General features: G+C 42.6%; 2 protein-coding genes across 3 annotated transcripts in view; both read right to left on the bottom strand.

Moving 5' to 3' along the window:
• The window catches only part of dqx1 (DEAQ box RNA-dependent ATPase 1), a 30,233-nt gene extending 28,781 nt beyond the window's left edge, over positions 1-1,452 (bottom strand). The window contains exon 1 of the mRNA XM_083930202.1: positions 1,208-1,452. The gene's annotated coding sequence lies outside the window, so the exon portion shown is untranslated. The remainder of the gene's footprint in view (positions 1-1,207) is intronic.
• A 5,620-nt stretch (positions 1,453-7,072) lies between these two features.
• thnsl2 (threonine synthase-like 2) lies at positions 7,073-16,871 on the bottom strand. Of its 2 annotated transcripts, none has more exons than XM_083929486.1 (9): positions 16,854-16,871; positions 12,409-12,640; positions 11,884-12,078; positions 10,046-10,198; positions 9,719-9,958; positions 9,130-9,278; positions 8,697-8,822; positions 8,426-8,580; positions 7,073-7,591 (listed from the first exon to the last, which is right to left on the bottom strand). In XM_083929486.1, the coding sequence occupies exons 2-9, from the start codon at positions 12,629-12,631 to the stop codon at positions 7,366-7,368; spliced, it is 1,467 nt and encodes a 488-aa protein (XP_083785612.1). In that variant the 5' UTR covers positions 12,632-12,640; positions 16,854-16,871; the 3' UTR covers positions 7,073-7,365. The 2 variants fall into 2 exon arrangements, with proteins under 2 accessions (XP_083785612.1, XP_083785611.1); XM_083929485.1 differs by having other exon boundaries at positions 16,686-16,863.
• Positions 16,872-18,791: the final 1,920 nt, after the last annotated feature.

The raw sequence follows: 18,791 nt of genomic DNA, 5'->3' as shown, positions 1-18,791 counted from the left end.
TTACAGACATAAATATGATAAGCTATCCTTTTTAATGCAAAGCATAAATATAAAGTATAAAGTGGCAATCTCAAAATAAAGCTGTATTTCAAAGATGTGGATATTGGATTGTTGATCATTGAATCGATATAATTACACCCCAACTCTGAAGTCATCCAGATGTCAGGTAAAGGACCCTAATGCCCATTTGACTCGGCTGGGAACCAGAGGGTCGCCAGTTCAAGTCCCTATGTGGACCATGAATGGAGCCTGGACTGGTGGATGGAGAGGTGCTGGTCCATCTCCTGGGTACTGCCAAGGTGCTGTTGAGCAAGGCACCGAACCCCCAACTGCTCGTGGCGCTGATCCATTGGCAGCCCCCTCGCTCTGACATCTCTCCATTAATTGCATGTATAAAGGTCCTGTTTGTGCATGTGTGTGTATTTCGGGCCTGTGTGTGTGTAACATGAATAATAATAATAGAGTGAAAAAATGTAATTTCCCTTGCGGGATGAATAAAAGGAATTCTTCTTCTTCTTCTAATCCCTAGGGTGAGTCTTGCGTCCACACTTCTTTTTCATAGACAGAGCTCACTTTTTCCCTGTTGCCCAGTAGTAATGTTTTATACCACTTCTCTGATCTACAGCGCCATTTGTCAAGCTTAAAATGTCCATTTGTTGTTGAGACTGTGAGCATTGGTCCTCTTGCTGTGTCTGGGTTTAGGAATATTAGGAGATGAAGATTATCTGATATGAATCACCCATGGGTGGAGCCACAAGGTGTTTGTTTATAGGGCAGTGTAGACAAACAAAGGGATGCTGTGGAAGCCGATGGCTAGCTGCTTATTTTACTGACGAATTAAAGAAAGCTTTATTCTCATCATATTTCAGTGTAATATTAACTTCCTATAAAAGCAAGTTGAGCTTAATAAGCTCCATATAATGGTTGTGTGTCCGGGCTAATGTGGACACTAGTCTTTCGAGGATGACACGTAAACTCGCTAATGCTCTTGTTGTTTTGTTTTGTTTTTGTTTATAAGAATAACAAAAACAACAACAACAACAACAACACATAAACACTCTTCTCTCATCTTATCTCTGAGTGCCATGTCAATTCTGCCAGGAGCGATGCGTCAGCTGGTAGTCACACGGCCGTAAATGAACAACACTGGAGCACACGGGAATACCCGAGTAGTCCCGGACACGGTGCTACAGTGGACCGGTCTTACCTGTGAAACATATCGGCAGAGAGGTGAAGAAACCAAGGAAAAGCACTCCGCCCTCCGTCCACTGTTCCGGTGTCACTTCACTCCCGTCTTTGTGGCTCACAAACCCTTCACATCCCGGGCAGCGGCTACATAAAACCAGCAAAAGTGAAAATGGGCGGCAGTCGTCCACAGTCTGTCTGTGTGAATCCTAACCGACCCTGGTTATGTCCTGACAACTGGTAATAATAATAAAATACGGAGGTGTTGACTGGTCGCGCTAGCTAGCAGCCGCCATGTTTGGCTGTCTAGCTGTCAAACCTCGTGCTACATTCAAGGTCCCTCGGAAAACACGGATATGGTTTTGGGAAGCATGGGTCAGTGTGGTTAGAAGTTGTAGTTTCCATTCATCTAAACATGTATTTCACTATAAACCATATTTCGTGTTTTAATCGTATTAATGAATTCATTATTTTTTTATAACTCGAATTGTTTGTATTGTAACAAAATACGAAGTAATGGGTTACTGTGTGGTCTTCAGCTAATGCATCTGGAACATGGTGTTGTATAGGCATCAAGTTCACCGAGACAGTACAAGCTGCAACCTACAGTCTTAGATAAGATAATATACTTTATTATATACTTTATTATCCTGCAATGCTGTCACATAAAGCTGCTATGCATAATATAAATGACTATTCAAATGCAGACAATGCATACTTAAAGGCCACATACCGTGTATCAAACAGCATACAGTAAACAGTGCGTCTTATGTAATACTAATGTCTGAGGAGCCATATGTGAGCTATGGCGCCACCCCAAGGATAGACTTAGACCTACAAGCCCTACATCATATACCTTATACTGTAATATTATATCTATTATATAAATATTATATTTATGAATAATGTTTAAAATGGAGGAAAATAAATAAACAATTGGAAATAGCATAATTTGACTGACACTAGAAACATCAAGTTTCCAGTTCTACTGTTATTGTTATTGTCTGAACTGAACACTGCAGATAATTGTAGTCATAATTCACACGCTCACTCCCAGCCTTGTGGAAATCCAATGCTTTTGGGCTTACATTTGTCCGAATCAATTCTCCATATTTGTGTAAAACCTTTACAGTTATCATTGCACTGTTTACAGTACAATGCACACATTGATGCACAAGAGACCTTACACACAGCATTTTGACCTGTCAGCAGTATAAGCACGGGTGTAACCGTGTAATTAATAACATTTGTAAACTAATTACTGACTTTCTGAAGGCACTTTCTTTGTTTCTTCATACTTTCGCTCCAAAACAGTGCATCCTTGTTTCAATGCTGCCTTTTAGATAAGTGATTTTAACAATGAAATTAATAATAATACATGTTATTTATGGGTGCCGTTGACTCTCAAGCCCACCTTGTGTAGAAAAAGAAATAAACAGATAGACAGCAGTAAAAAAAAAAGCATCAACAAAAAAAACAAACCCAGATCCAACTAAAATACAAAGTTAATAAACAGTTACAGTGTTATAGAAGAACAAGTAAATACCAGAAGATTTCTAAAAAAAAAAAAAAAAAAGTTACACGGAGTGAGCCAATCTGAAGAAGACATGATCTGAATGTGGGGAGAAAGTCAGGGTCACAGATGGTTTGTGGGAGAGAATTCCAGAGACGGGGGGCTGCATGGCTGAAAGCTCTCATGGATGACAACCGGGCAGGAGGTGCGTAGTTTTGGATGGGGTCAGAGGTGCCATGTTGTGGAGAGCCGTGAAAGTTAGCAGGAGAATCTTGAAGTCGCTGTGGTGTTTGTTAGGGAGCCAGTGCAGTTACATTTTCAATGTAACACGTTAATAACAATGGCACTTTGTACTGAAGTCCCACTCCAGACACGTTTTAATTTAACACTATATATATGTATGTATTTTGTTAAACATGTTTTTCCCACATAGAAAGTAAAAAAATCCCAATGCGGTTGATCATTAGACGTCAGAACGTCATCTGACTTTATGGGAATAGCTACGCCATAATTTCATCTCTATACCTATAGACAATGTGCCTTATACAGAGTTTAGATCCTCGTGGGTGGGGTTGTCTTTGTGTTAACCGTCAAATTGAAATGGCATTACTTTTGTTTTGTTTTTTGATTTTATTACTATGATAATTGTTGTTAATTCTATACAATCCTCTACTGTTGTACAACTCACAGCAATGTGATCTATATTTGCTCAACCCTGGGCATGTCTGTTACAACCCTGGGAATGTCTGTTACAACCATGGGCGTGTCTGTTACAACCCTGGGCATGTCTGTTACAACCCTGGGCATGTCTGTTACAACCCTGAGCATGTCTGTTACAACCCTGGGCATGTCTGTTACAAACCTGGGCATGTCTGTTACAACCCTGGGCCTGTCTGTTACAACCCTGGGCATGTCTGTTACAAACCTGGGCATGTCTGTTACAACCCTGGGCGTGTCTGTTACAACCCTGGGCATGTCTGTTTAAACCCTGGGAATGTCTGTTACAACCCTGGGCGTGTCTGTTACAATCCTGGGCATGTCTGTTACAACCCTGGGCGTGTCTGTTACAATACTGGGCATGTCTGTTACAACCCTGGGCGTGTCTGTTACAATCCTGGGCATGTCTGTTACAACCCTGGGCGTGTCTGTTACAACCCTGGGCATGTCTGTTACAACCCTGGGCGTGTCTGTTACAACCCTGGGCATGTCTGTTTAAACCCTGGGAATGTCTGTTACAACCCTGGGCGTGTCTGTTACAATCCTGGGCATGTCTGTTACAACCCTGGGCGTGTCTGTTACAACCCTGGGCATGTCTGTTACAACCCTGGGCATGTCTGTTACAAACCTGGGCATGTCTGTTACAACCCTGGGCGTGTCTGTTTAAACCCTGGGGGTGTCTGTTACAACCCTGGGAATGTCTGTTACAACCCTGGGCGTGTCTGTTACAACCCTGGGGGTGTCTGTTACAACCCTGGGAATGTCTGTTACAAACCTGGGCATGTCTGTTACAACCCTGGGCGTGTCTGTTTAAACCCTGGGCGTGTCTGTTACAAACCTGGGCATGTCTGTTACAACCCTGGGCGTGTCTGTTACAACCCTGAGCGTGTCTGTTACAACCCCGAGCATGTTTGTTACAACCCTGGGCGTGTCTGTTACAACCCTGGGCCTGTCTGTTACAACCCTGGGCATGTCTGTTACAAACCTGGGCATGTCTGTTACAACCCTGGGCGTGTCTGTTACAACCCTGGGCATGTCTGTTTAAACCCTGGGAATGTCTGTTACAACCCTGGGCGTGTCTGTTACAATCCTGGGCATGTCTGTTACAACCCTGGGCGTGTCTGTTACAATACTGGGCATGTCTGTTACAACCCTGGGCGTGTCTGTTACAATCCTGGGCATGTCTGTTACAACCCTGGGCGTGTCTGTTACAACCCTGGGCATGTCTGTTACAACCCTGGGCGTGTCTGTTACAACCCTGGGCATGTCTGTTTAAACCCTGGGAATGTCTGTTACAACCCTGGGCGTGTCTGTTACAATCCTGGGCATGTCTGTTTACAACCCTGGGCGTGTCTGTTACAATCCTGGGCATGTCTGTTACAACCCTGGGCGTGTCTGTTACAATCCTGGGCATGTCTGTTACAACCCTGGGCGTGTCTGTTACAACCCTGGGCATGTCTGTTACAACCCTGGGGGTGTCTGTTACAACCCTGGGAATGTCTGTTACAACCCTGGGCGTGTCTGTTACAACCCTGGGAATGTCTGTTACAACCCTGGGCGTGTCTGTTACAACCCTAGGCATGTCTATTACAACCCTGGGCATGTCTGTTACAACCCTGTTACAACCCTGGGCGTGTCTGTTAAAACCCTGGGCGTGTCTGTTAAAACCCTGGGCGTGTCTGTTAAAACCCTGGGCGTGTCTGTTAAAACCCTGGGCATGTCTGTTACAACCCTGGGGAAGTCTGTTACAACCCTGGGCATGTCTGTTACAAGTCAGACCCAGAGTCTTTTGTTACTTATATGAGTGACTAGCTTCCACTTACCAGGCATCCTTCACATTCCATCTTTGCCCTGAATGGGTGGAATGAACATGTGGTTTCTCAGCTTGACTCGCTCTTCCGGACAACTGCCTATAAAGAGCTGCCTATTGCACGGGCATGGGTGGCGACTTTAAACAAACACTGGTGATATTAAGCCTGAGTGGAAGAGGTTATGGTCCTCCATTATTAATGCCTCGAGGAACCCTGATCACCAACTGATCCATTTCAACTGCATTCATAGGACGCATCTAACTCCAAGAAAGGCTCATCTCATGAAACTGTCTTCCCAGGACTGCACATTGTGCACAGAAAGCCTCACAGGTTCTTTCATGCATATGTATTGGGAATGCAGGGATGTAGAAGCATTTTGGGGTGGGGTCTATGATATTCTGTCTGATCTACTGGGTGTAGCTGTGCCACGCTCTCCTGCTCTGCTGCTCCTGAATGATACAACCTCATTAAAATGAACATGTATGAATACTGGAAACACCACACCCCACACACAGTCACAAAAATCCAGTGGATTAACACATATATTGATATCATTGGTGTGGAGCTGTCAGTGGCAAGAGTGCATGGTGCTGCAGCTGTCTAAAAGTGCCATTTTATGATGTTTATTTTTGATTTTTTAGCTCTGGAATCCTGAATCTGTTTTGCCTGCACACAGTATTTATATATAACAGAGAACAGAGGCCTATGGGGTGGGGAGGGAAGGAACGCCACAGGGTTTGTTTCACTTTTTGTCTGTATAGTTCTTACAGACTTTTTCTTTTATATAGGACGGACAGGAAATGGGGTGAGAGAGAGGGAGAGACATGCAGCAAAGGGCTGCGGGTCGAAGTCGAACCCACGGCTGCTGCCTGGAGTACCTTCAGCCTCTTTACATGGGGCCACTGCTCTTACCACTCGAATAGTGATTCAAATATTAGACAGTGGTTGGTTTACGGCAGGGCTAAAAATCTTTAGACTCAAGTGTGTTAGAGCAGGGAGAAACCTAAAACATGCAGTACAGTGGCCCTCCAGGAGCAGGATTGGGCAGCCCTGGTTTACGGATTAGTGACGTTCCAACTAAAGCTGCCCGGGACAATGTCAGAGTTCAGGTAAATGCACAGACATCTCCTCCTTCACGAGTGGCATTTGAAAACACCTCTCTAGTGAATACATTAAAAGTGCTCAAAATCAAGTCTAACTCTAGTCAGTGTCAGACATTTTAGAGGACAGAAACAGAAGAAAAACACTCTGTTGAGTGGAGGGGGAAAAGGATGTTTTGTTTGTCCAGCTCCTGGGAGGAACTATAGCTAATTCTGCTGTGCCATTCTTATGGATGTTTGGAATGACAAATAAAACCAAAACTAAATCTCAACAGCATAACCTGACATCCACTACTGACTTTTAACACAAGACAGTTGCATACAACTGCCTAAAACCATTCTTATTCACCTTTCATTTAGCACATCGGTGATGGTTTCCAGCTGGATGTAGTAATGTCACTCATTGTAAATACAACTAGAGAAGAACATGTTTGTATATGTATTAACATTTATTTTTTGGATGTATGTTTGTACATGTATCTGTGAATGTACTTTTCTTCTCTTTCCTTATTAAGACAAAAGCCTCCTGTAGACAGGCCTGGCCAATCAGCGTTTCACTTCAAACACTTAACACAGTATCTCTCATGTCCTTATCAAATACAGTCAACTACACTGAATACCAGCTGTTTTGCCTGACGGGTAAATGTCCGTCATTTTTTAAATGGTGTATCGCATTACATTAATCATAGTTTTTGAGGCAATTAAACTTACAGTTAGATTTTATTCTTTTGCATTCATTTACACTTGTGTTACAGCTGTGGAAGGAAGCGTGAACAGTGTGAATAGTTGATTGGTTTGTGGTGTATGGCATCACTGTACAAATACAAAGACAAGTCGTATGACAGTACAGACCGAAGTCCGTCAAAAAGGCTTCAGGAGGCCTTTCCCATCAACATACTTTATTACATCCAGATAAGAGAGTGCATAGATCAAGGACAAGCTGCCAGAATCACCTGACCTCACTCATGTATAGTGTGATGTCCATTTACGTTATCTGAAGTGAAGCCCTATTTTACAATATAATAACATCATTCCTAAATCAGCTGTAATAGGTTCTTCTGCTTTTCCTTGCTGAACTCACAGACTGGATTTTCTCTCTCAGTCTGTCCTCCCAGTCTTTGCACCAGTTCCGGCTCCGCTCCAGGTTCTGGTACCGGGTAGCCAACTTGTCCAATGCCAGCACTGCCTCAGGCAGATCAAAGGTCAGGCCAGCCCTCTGCACTGTTGCCTGGAACTTGGCTGGAGATGCTGTTGCAATGTAACATCTGCGAAAAGAGTTTTAGTAATTACTAAAAAACACTAAAAAACTGGGTGCTATAGTAAGTCGAGGAAATACCACTTTTGTTTAGATTTGTTATTTTTTTAAGGATTCTTTTTTGGCAGTTTTCAAGCCTTTTTTCAGTAGGACAGACAGGAAGTGTGTGGTCGAGGACCCTCAGCACAGGGGGTGCCTGCTCTAACCACTGGGTCGCCGGCCAACCTGTAATTTGTTATATTTATGTTAACGCTAGCAAGCTGACATACTAAATCAAGTGGTGACAAGGTTGCGGAGTGACACTGAATTAAAAAAGTGGCTAATGAAATGCTACAATGGTACAGCGGCATTTGCTAATCCCCAGTGGTAAGTCGCTTGTGTTCTACTATTTGTGCCGATGAAATGGCCACAGTCAGTGAACACCATAGCTAGTCTGACTTATCAATAGCAGAAATTTAGAACGAACTTAGCAAATAATATACCTTCATCTCATCTGTTCTGTTGTTGGCTAATGACAGTAAATTTACTTCATATATTGTTGCTTATGTACCAAAACTGAATATTTTAGCTAGCCTAAACTGAGCCTCGAAGGGTCCGATGTTAGGGCATAAGCCTCTACCTGCGCAGATTTAATTCAGCATTTTGTTAGGGTTAGAGGTTACGGTTAGGGGTCAGGGTTAGGGGGTAGTGTTAGGGTCTACACAGGCCGATTTGCCGGGGAATTGGGCACGGATTGTGGAAAAAATAATAAATAAATAAATAAATAATAAATAATAATAGATTCGGAGAGAAATGTCTTTGTCTGTGTGTATGTGGCTAAGCAGATTAAGACAGTGTGCCTGACCTGTTGAGTCTGGGGCTGTGAGGACAGTGGTAGTGATGCCATACAGCCACAGCTGTGTGTGGACACAGGACATACTGGTTTTCTTCCCAGCATCTCCTCATGGTCTCCAGGATCCCTTCATCAGTTACTGTTCCAGTTGACAAAACCTGTGACAACTACAGGTAAAACAGAGGGAAAGATTATATATTGGGTGGAAGATAGGGGGTTTGGACCTACCACACACACCTGAAAGTAAACAGTCGAGGTGCAGTAAATGTTGAATAATTGGTACCAGTTTGTGGTGGTTTTCCTGCAGAGAGTGTTTATGTGATTGTTGAAACTCCTCCATCATGTTCTTCACTGAAGCTCCATCTTTGTCCAGCAGCAGCCAGAACACTCGCTCCATGTTGTATGGGTCCTACAGGCCAAAAGTCAAGTGTGTTACATGGCCTCCTGAATGACCAAACACGTCAATAGAACCTTTACACACACAGTGGACACGAAAAATAACAAATGTATTTTTAACTTTATATGGATGGCAATGTGGGTGGATGGGTCAGCCGTCGTGCCATTCTGCTGACTACAGCACATTACTAATCAGACAAAAACTTTTCAGAGGATGGTCCCTTTTCTTGGTCAAGAAATTAAGGGAAATAAAGTGCATCAGTGCTCCTAAAAATAGAATTCAAAGAGTGAAAAACAAACAAACAAGAACACATTGTTACCTGGATGTCTATGGCAGGGGCCAAAGTTTGGGTGACTGTAGCTGCCATGGAAAAGTCACCAGCGGTTACCGTCCTGTGCACTATGTCATTGGAATTCACCATGGCCACCAACTTCAGGGGCAATCCCATCTGCTTTACAATGTAGCCAGCTGAGTGAGACAGACAGACAGGCAGGCAGGCAGGCAGGCAGGCAGACAGACAGGCATACAGACAGACAGACAGACAGACAGAAAGGTATAACACTTGGTATTAGTGTTGGTTTAACACTTTTGCCAAATCATGTCTGCAAACACATGGTTCTTCTCAAGAAAATCTTTCAGTTGAATTGTTCTTCTTTAAGCGTTAATATAGCATCCAGTTCATTCAATACTTCCACATCAGCTGCAGCCTTCATGGTCGGTTTACAGGCATTACCTCAAACACCCATCATATCAGATAAACAATTGGGATTGACCAGCACAACTCAGGCGGCTGAATGTCTGTCCAGACTGGATGGACCAGATGCCTTTGCCAGAGCAAATAAAGCATGAGCTTGTTTTTTTTAGAGTAATCATTAAATCGTATTCACTACCAGCAGTAATCGACCCACCTGCGATGTTTCCTGCCCCCCCAGTGGGTACCACCACCTCCAGCTCAGGCAGGTCCCCATCAGCCTCCACCTGCTCCATACCACTGAGCTCCAGGTAAGCATAGATGAAGTGGGCGAGCTGGATCATGACTCGAGACCAGTTGACTGAGTTGAGGCTCATGAGGCTGTGGGACTTGACCAGCTCCTGGTCCGCAAAGAGTCGGCGCAGAGGCTGATCTATGTCATCTGAGCTTCCGTCTGCTACAGAAGTGAAAACAGCCTTGATTTGAGTGTGATTGTTTGATTGTGAAAGAACAAACTTGAGTCCTTTAGCCTCTTTAAGTGTACCTGAAAACACATGGACATTATCCTCCAGGCAGGTGATCATGTGTTTCTCTTGGACAGGAGTGATGCGTCCCCGGGGGTAAACCACCACCACATCCAAACCACTGAGACCTTTTGCGCTCTGGATGGCGGAGCCACCTGTGTCCCCTGATGTACCTGGAGAGGATCACAATAAGCTGACTCATTCAGATTCATTACATTTCTCATCCATGATACTATCTTTGATACTTTATATAGTCCTGGTGCTTCTCACTTCCTCTACGGCAGGGGTGTCAAAGTGATCCCCAGTCACATAAGCCTCTGCCTTTAATTTAGGTTTTGGTTAGGGTTAGAGGTTACGGTTAGGGGTAGTGTTAGGGTCTACATCAGCCTATTCGCCGTTGAATTCGGCACTGTCTGAAATGACAGTGTAATCTCCTGTTGTCAGACACTCCTCAGCTCTGATTGGTTGTTGGTCAGGCACAATGAAATCTAGCAGAAGATTAGGAGCAGAGAGAGAGAGAGAGAGAGAGAGAGAGAGAGAGAGAGGTAGAGACATGATAATTTCACAGTTCATCTGTCTCATTGTGCTGTCGAGATAAAGTGACTGTTTTAGTAAATATGAAAAAGTAGCCCAAAGAGTAAAAAACAACACTGGCTTAACACATTTGCTCCTCCCTCTGGTCCAAATATGGTCGTGTCCAGTTTCACAAAACAAGATGGTGAAGCAAGCAGCCTGCAAATTAAATTACATTGCAAGTTTTCTTCTGAGTGTGGATGTGAAAGAGTGGACATACTCTGCTATAGAGACGGGTCGCTACAGCAAGACCCAGAGGACGTACGCCGCTCCCACTGTGACACCCAACACTTTCTCACGTCATGCCCCAAATACCATGGCAAACGTCAAATTGGGGGGGTGAATTTTTATATAACTCGCCGTTTTAAATGATATTAAAGTTAGACTCTGTAAGATTTTCAGCTAGTTAATTGTCAGTTAAGTTCCTATCTGTCAAATAGTGAGTTAAAACAATGGTGATTGATCACATGACCCACGCACTTTAGCTGAGTGCTCTCTAAATGTAAATACCATAGGTAAATAAACCTTCATGTTGGTGACTCTGACAGCGGTTGGTCTGCCAGAGGAGCTCGTCACTGACTGCTATGCTGCGTTTACTTGTAATCGGAAATTGGCCACTTCCAACTTGGTAGTTGGGCAGAAGTGCAATAGGAACATGTGTGTGTGGACAAAAATCCATCCTGATGTTGTATGTTGTTGTATTTTACTCGCAGATGAGTCTGGTAACGTGCAACGGAGTATTCCTTCTCTGAAAGAAGAGAAGAAAAAGGGCACTGGAGGCTTTCCTCGGAGGAAAAGATGCTTATATCCTTTAGTGACATGTTGTGTACTTTCTGAGCTTTGCTTTGAAGCTCTGTTAGTACGCCATACACTTCGTTGATCTGATGCCCTTTTTTGTTAAGAGGAAATGAGGTGGAGTCAAAGTCTGACAAGATGGCAACTCCCGTAGGTGAGGACGATTGGATCAAGTTGAGAGAATGGACCCCGACGGGTATGCTACGACCATTTTTGATACAGTCTATGGAATCAATCCATCTGGCAGAGTCAGGTGAGACGGACCAGAAGTAGAAAGTGTGTCAGTAAAGTTTAGAAAAGAGCAAAAAAAAGTCAAGATGGAGGCTCTGAAAGAACAGATGGATTATGACTTTAAGGCTTGAGGCACTTACTGTTACTATCTATCTTAAGACAAGGTATTTTGGTATGAAAACACGCATTTCTGATTAAGTATCTTGTATCTGGTATCTTGTATATATATATATATATAAATACTGTATATGGGTCTTACCTACAATAACAGTAGCTCTGCGTTTCTGTTTTTGCAGGAAATAGTCGAGGAAGCGCACTGTGCATGTCATAGCCAGGTCCTTAAAGGCCAAGGTGTCTCCATGGAAGAGCTCCAGGACTGACAGACCCTCCTTTAGCCGGGCGACTCTCAACACCTCAGGCACTGAGAAACCAGACAGGGATTCAGCCACCAGGACTGGGACAGGGGAAAAGAACAAATGAGACAATCAGGCTCTTGGTGTTCCAAGCTCTGTTGTATTGAATGGGATTTTGTCTTTTTGTAAAATGATTTGTGTTATTTTACTTTTGACAAAAAATCTGCTTTTTGTCCACAATTAGTATCATTTTCAATCTTAGAGGATCTTCTATGCCCCTTTAGCCAGTTCAATCATGTTTACTTTTCATTTTTGAGAGCAGTTTTGAATGCATTTGAAACACATTTTTACTTTGATCTATTTCTTGAAAGCAAGCATCCCATAATGTCAAATGACATGTTCTGATAACAGTGAAGATTTCTGCAGCTCACCCTCCAGGTCTTCTCTGGGGATCAGCTGAGTGGGGATGAACAGTGAGGCAACTTCCACCACCAGTTTGGTGTAGGTCAGCCCCCTCCAGCCCCTCAGGATGTGAGGGCTCAGCAAGGGCACTTTCTCGGGCATGAACATGCCCCCATCTGGAGCAAAACCTGAAAACAGCACATCCCGGAAATCCCATCCATGGACCCCACCCCGAGTACTGCAGTACTGCATTGGACGAATCTGTGAACGGAGACCCGAATCTTATAAACACACAGGCCATTGACATTTCTGTGTACCTGTAGTCTCTGCTTTATCTGATAGCATATTTAATGGTTGAATGTGGAGAATGAGCAGAACACCGCCATCTAGTGTCTCATGATCGTAGTCACAACAACAAAACATAATTCCAGCAGTCAGGTTGCCAGGTTTGATGCAGAGTGTCAGTGATCAGCCTGCTCCATGTCAGTGATCATTACTCATTTGGACTAATCAGTTCATTTACAACAGTACTTAACGTTAGCCAGTCTTCAGCTGAAGTCTTTCTGTGAGTGCTGTGTGATCCATTAGCTAGCTCTCAACTCAAAACAGACAAACCTGGCAATCTGCAACGCCCAACACTATTGGCTGCTACCATGGAAACACAACGGGACAGAAAGTCATTGTTAAACCCTTTAAATTAAAATAAAAAATAGAAATAAAACATAAATTAAAAAAAAGTAAAATATTAATTCAGACTAAATATACTTTTTATGGAAAAGCAATGCTTTCATTCTGTAGCCCTCAAAATGCCCCGTTGGTTTATTACTATTATTTTCTTAAATATAGCTTTTCATAAAGATTCTACACATTCAACCTTTTACTTGTAGCTCTACTTTTTAACTAACTTTGGCTCCAATTCACTTATCACAAACTTTGTTGCATGTCATTCCCCATCACTTCATACCCTATCGTCGTTGAAAGGGATTCAGTAGGAAACAGCATGTTAAAATGTAACATTTCTTTTAATGGTGCTCAGTTCAATGTTGAAATTGTTCTATAAAATAATGTTGGAAGTAATTTCCTTTCGTTTTTTTTAATTTGATAAGTAATTGTGATAAAATCATTATCGCATATCACATATTTTTCTCATATCTTGGACTCTACAGTCAGCTCTCTAATAGAGGCATTCGATTCTAACAGCAAATATCATTTATAAATACTAATTTGTTAGGCAGCTAATTCTGATAGCAGTTACATTTCAAAGGGCAATATTGTACCTCTAACTCCACTTTACTTCAGCTACAGTTGTTAGTAGTTTTTCTGATTTTGCATATGATGATCTATGATGATAAGCATTTCAGATCATCTATTATAATAGCACACAGAGCATGTATAATACTTACCACTCTGTAGTAAAATTGATCTAAACAGAATTCCTCTTCAATGTCTTTTAAAGTTAAAGTGACAAATCTATCAAGTCTATGCTGCTGCACTCTACACTGAGAGGGATATCTATTGTCAGGTTGTTATTATCCCAAGGAAGATAAAAACTTGAACTTGAACTTTGGAACTACCTATCCAAGGAATGACTTAGTGTCTCGTTGTATAAACAGTCTGTGGACTGACTTCTATAGAAAGATCTGGAGCAAGCCCCCACCACAGTGACTTCCTGGTTGATCCAATCAGGAAGTGCCAAAAACTGCAGTTCGCTGAGTGTCCACTAGGGGCAGGTTTCATAATAGAGCAGTTTCTCATTGACCCCCATGTTAAACAGGCTGTTTTCACAGCATCATTAAACCTGTTTAAGGCCTGATGCAAACAAACCTAGTCTGTATGTTTATGTCATATTTCCATGACAACACTGAGGGGGGTGATTTTTATTGTACCAGGCTAGTTTTTTATTTTATGGGAGGTTAAAGTTTATGAATAATTAGGGGCCAGAGGGGCCCTCACTTCTCCTCAGAGGCTAGCTGTCAGGATTAGCATGCTAACTCCGTCATCTCTTGTGGTGGTGTTACCATAAGTGTACTGTATTTACAACCAATTTACAACCATTCTATTCTAATCTGGTGCATTGGGAGGATTCGGGTCGTGAGGGTCGGTGTTTTACAGTCTGAGCATGGTACTGTGATGAATATCAGTTTAAATCAGAGATCATAAATGCTGCCTGCACTTCACTCCCGGAGCCGGTGTGTTTTCCATCATAGACACACACAAAAAAAAAAGACTCCCGTTCCCTCCCAGTCCCAGAAAAAAAGTCTCAACACTGACACCCACCCCCATTTATCTAGTTATGTGTGCTGTTAGCCTAGCTCCTGGGGGGTGGAGCTAATACGGCTAATTCAGTATATGTTATATGGTATATTTCAGCCAGATTGACGTATCTCCCTCCCCCCAATGTCACATACATGCCCTTTTTTGGTAAGAGGAAATGAGGCGGAGTCAAAGTCTGACAAGATGGCGTCTCCCAGAGGTGAGGACGATTGAATCAAGTTGAGAGAACAGACCCAGACGGAGAGGCTACGTCCATTTTTATAGTCTGTGGTTTGGAGCCAGATTTTCTGGGAAACTCCAAGGATGTGATGTTTTGTGTGCCCCCCAGAGTCGCCTCTCTTCAGCTCTTTCTGGATCGCTACGTATGGGGTAAACAGGGTTGTGTATCGTTTCTATAAGGTTGTTGAAAAAGCAGCAGCTGAACTGAGCTACGGTAATATTTACATCAGGGATGTCAAAGAGATCCAGTAAAGGGCCGCTGTGGCTGCAGGTTTTTATTCCAACTAAGCAAGAACACACCTGACTTGAGTCATGCAATCACCTGAACTGTCTTCACACGGTTGATTTGTTGGATCCCGTGTGTTTTTGCTTGGTTGGAATGAACACCTGCAGCCTCAGCGGCTCTTTACTGGATCACTTTGACACCCTTGATTAACATCATTTGGACGGCGCTTTAAGTTCTGACCCATGCAGAACATATTCATTTTGCTCTAAAATTGTTAATAAAATGAAAAAATACATCTAATTTGTGTGTTTGATTTCTTCAGGATTATACAAAATTGGCTTTACCATGTGGTTATTTCATATAGACTATTTATTTATTAAAAATACCAGGAAAAAAAACTTTACATCATGATATATAAATGGCGTTATATAGCCTACACATATCGACATAGAGGATTTTGATTATATAGCCCAAACATATTTGCCTAAAAAGACCCTGCGATGATTTTACGCCAGAATTACACTTTAATGCTTCAAAATAATGTGCAATCTGTACAGGACCAGTCCCAGCCTGGTCAGATGCGTACATGAACTGATGAAGCCTCTTGGATGAGAGGTGAAACGTCTTCCTAGACAAACAACCAGTCCAGTTGTTTTTGACTAAAATTGCTTTGAGGATAACGATGACCTGGACGAATGAGAACATTCACAGGCTTAATCTGTACAGTATATATATGGTTCTGATAGCTGATATTAAGAACCTCACAGTGATATATCATACTTGGTGTTTATGATGCGTTATTGGTGAGAAAAAGGCAATCTTGTTGATAAAATACATCCGTCAATGTATCATGGGAGTGGCTGTGTGGGCCGTGTCTTGGTAACAGAAGGTCACAGAGAGATGGAAGTTGATCCCATGAATATGTTCTCATGTGTGGGCTTTCCAACGGTGCAACCACTGGGTGTCTTCCACCTTCCGTCCCGTTCAGACTAAAATGGAATTAGTATTTTAAAGTTAATGTGCAGTGACTATAAATCATTTAAATTGTATTTGTAAATAAATAATAATATCACTCATCCTATTCAGTGAATTTATTACCTAAATAAAATGTGTCAATATTCAAATGTTTACTTACGATATTCTAGTTCCCATTGAATTTGAATTTCACTATATATATATTATTTCGTTAAATACATTTTACTGCACCAAAGAGTCAGTTTTATGCAGCAGAATCACTCCTGCCAGTGTTAATAATCCTCTTTTAAACAAATCATTATTATTAGGCTACCGATGCACGTGTCAGTATCCAGAGTTGTAGCCAATTTCCATATTCCTGGGTTTTGTTAATTGATAAATCATATTCAAAACAGATCGTATGATTTCTATGTAAAATCGAAATCTGCAAAGTAACTAAAGCTGTGAGATAAAAAGCAGTGGAGTGCAAAGTAGGCTAGAATGGCCTCGGAAAAGAAGTGGAGTAACAGGGAACACTCCCTCATGTCTTTGACCTACAATGACTGTGTTTACTAACGTGCTTATTAACGTGTGACAGCAGAGCTCGTGCGCCTGTAGCGGTTCACAGTTTACCGTTAGCTGGTCCGGCTCCCGGCTCAGCCACTGCCCGGGCTGCTTCTACAGGGACTGCTCTGCGGTGAGCTGGGGTCTGAACAGGCTGCGTGAGCTCCTATCACGACTTAAAAGAGAACAGAGAACAGAGTAAAGAGAAAAGAGAAAGCGGGACATGGTATCACTCACTTGCCTTCGCTCCGGTTGCTCTCGGCAGCCGTTAACTTCCAGAGGAGTCTGGCTCACCTCGTCTTCCCATTGGCTCAAAAGGCTGTGGGCGGGACTTGTTTATTATAAATTTATTATTGAATTAAAAATCTAGGCTACAAGAAACTTCATCTAAGCAACAGTTCCCTAGTCCCGTGAGACTACCCTGATCTCGCGAACTCCATTGTAGTCTGGTAACGTGCGGTGGAGAAAATGTGGAGGAGTTTGACCCATAGACATTATATGTCTATGGTTTGACCAGCGACCGAACCAATCAGCGTTGGTACTGAGGCGACTCCAAGTGTGACGCAACGAGAAGCGACTTCTTCAGTGTAAACAACATGGCGGCTCTCTGTAGAGGGGATGAGAGCAGCTATGGGGCAGCCGCTCACTCACTCTTTTTCCTCTGGATCCTTCTGTTGAATATAGACCGGGCTCCTGTAATTGGGCCTTTGATCAGTAAATTCACGTTACACAAACGGAAAATATCCTTTACCCACATGTTGACTCGACTGGGAACTGTAGGGTCGCCGGTTCGAGTCCCTGTGTGGACCATGAATGGAGTGTGGACTCATGGCTGGAGAGGTGCCAGTTCTTCTCCTGGGCACTGCCGACGTGCCGTTGAGCAAGGCACCGACCCCCCAACTGCTCAGGGCGCTGATCCATTGGCAGCCCCCTCGCTCTGACATCTCCATCCATCCATTAATTGCATGTATATAGGTCCTGTTTGTGCATGTGTGTAATTCGGGCCTGTGTGTGTGTTTGTGTGTATGTTCTTTTTCGTCACTTACACACATTAAATAAGCAAAGTTTAATAAGACAGTTTTTTCATGTATTAACTATAAACAGAAACAGCTGGACCTGGCTAACACGGTGCAGCATTGTGAAGGCATTCAAAGGTCTTTTTTAACCACTAATACTGCTCAAAATAACAGCAAACCTCTGCAGCAGCATGAGAAGAGTCCCTACACAGAAAACAAAGCACCAACAACGCAGTTAGTGAACCCAGAGTTTATTAAAAGAGTGTTTTAAAGACTTACCTACTGGCCCCTGTACCAGCTCCTCTCATAGTAAAGTCCATTCAAGTGGATTACCAAAGTCAATCCCAAAGGAAGGAGCCCATTGGTGCTGCAGAGGTTTGCTGTTATTTTCAGCAGTATTAGTGGTTAAAAAAGACCTTTTAATGCCTTCACCGTACTGCCCCGAGCTAATCACTGTTAGCCTCGTCCTGCTGTTAGCAACTCTCCGTTAATAGTTTATACATGGAAAAAAAAACATCTTGATGTTTGTATGTGCCACAAAAAAACCATGATATGATTTTGCTCAGGAATTATACTTTAAGCACCCCAAGAGATGGGACATGGATTCAAAGAATACAGCTGTGGTAACGAGAGAGCTGTTCAGCTGTCCACACTGCAGTGACACAAAACAGACACCAAGTAAACACATCTCAGTGGTTTCTAGACAGTAAGTCTGACATTTAGCTCGACAGTAAGCTCTGCAGTTGCCATAGTAACTGAGCATAAAATATGTTGTACTGGCTTTATGGGTCCAAATGAACTGTAATTAAGCCAGATAAAGCAAAATAATCCTGGCGTATTTGGTAAACTCACTATATGTAATAGGCCGCAATGTACAAGTGCAAAAACAACAATAACAAGGTTCCCTTTGGGTGTCCCCATAATTCAGCCCAGTGAGCCAGCATGTGTACCACGACCTGTCATGTCATAATGCAGACATTATGATTACACCTGTGATTGATATAATAAATGAATGTGTCCTAAGGCCTCAAAAAAAAAGAGGTATTACTTACAACACTACACAAGAGAGACATTTGATTTATACCATCATTTATTTTAATGCACATCTGCAAACATGTAAAAACATATATACAAGTCTTAACACTGAAGACATTACAAA

Source organism: Echiichthys vipera (genome assembly GCF_963691815.1).
Source record: "Echiichthys vipera genome assembly, chromosome: 16".
NCBI lineage: Eukaryota > Metazoa > Chordata > Actinopteri > Perciformes > Trachinidae > Echiichthys > Echiichthys vipera.
Note: the sequence above shows the minus strand (reverse complement) of the source record. Positions and strands in the feature narration are given on the sequence as shown.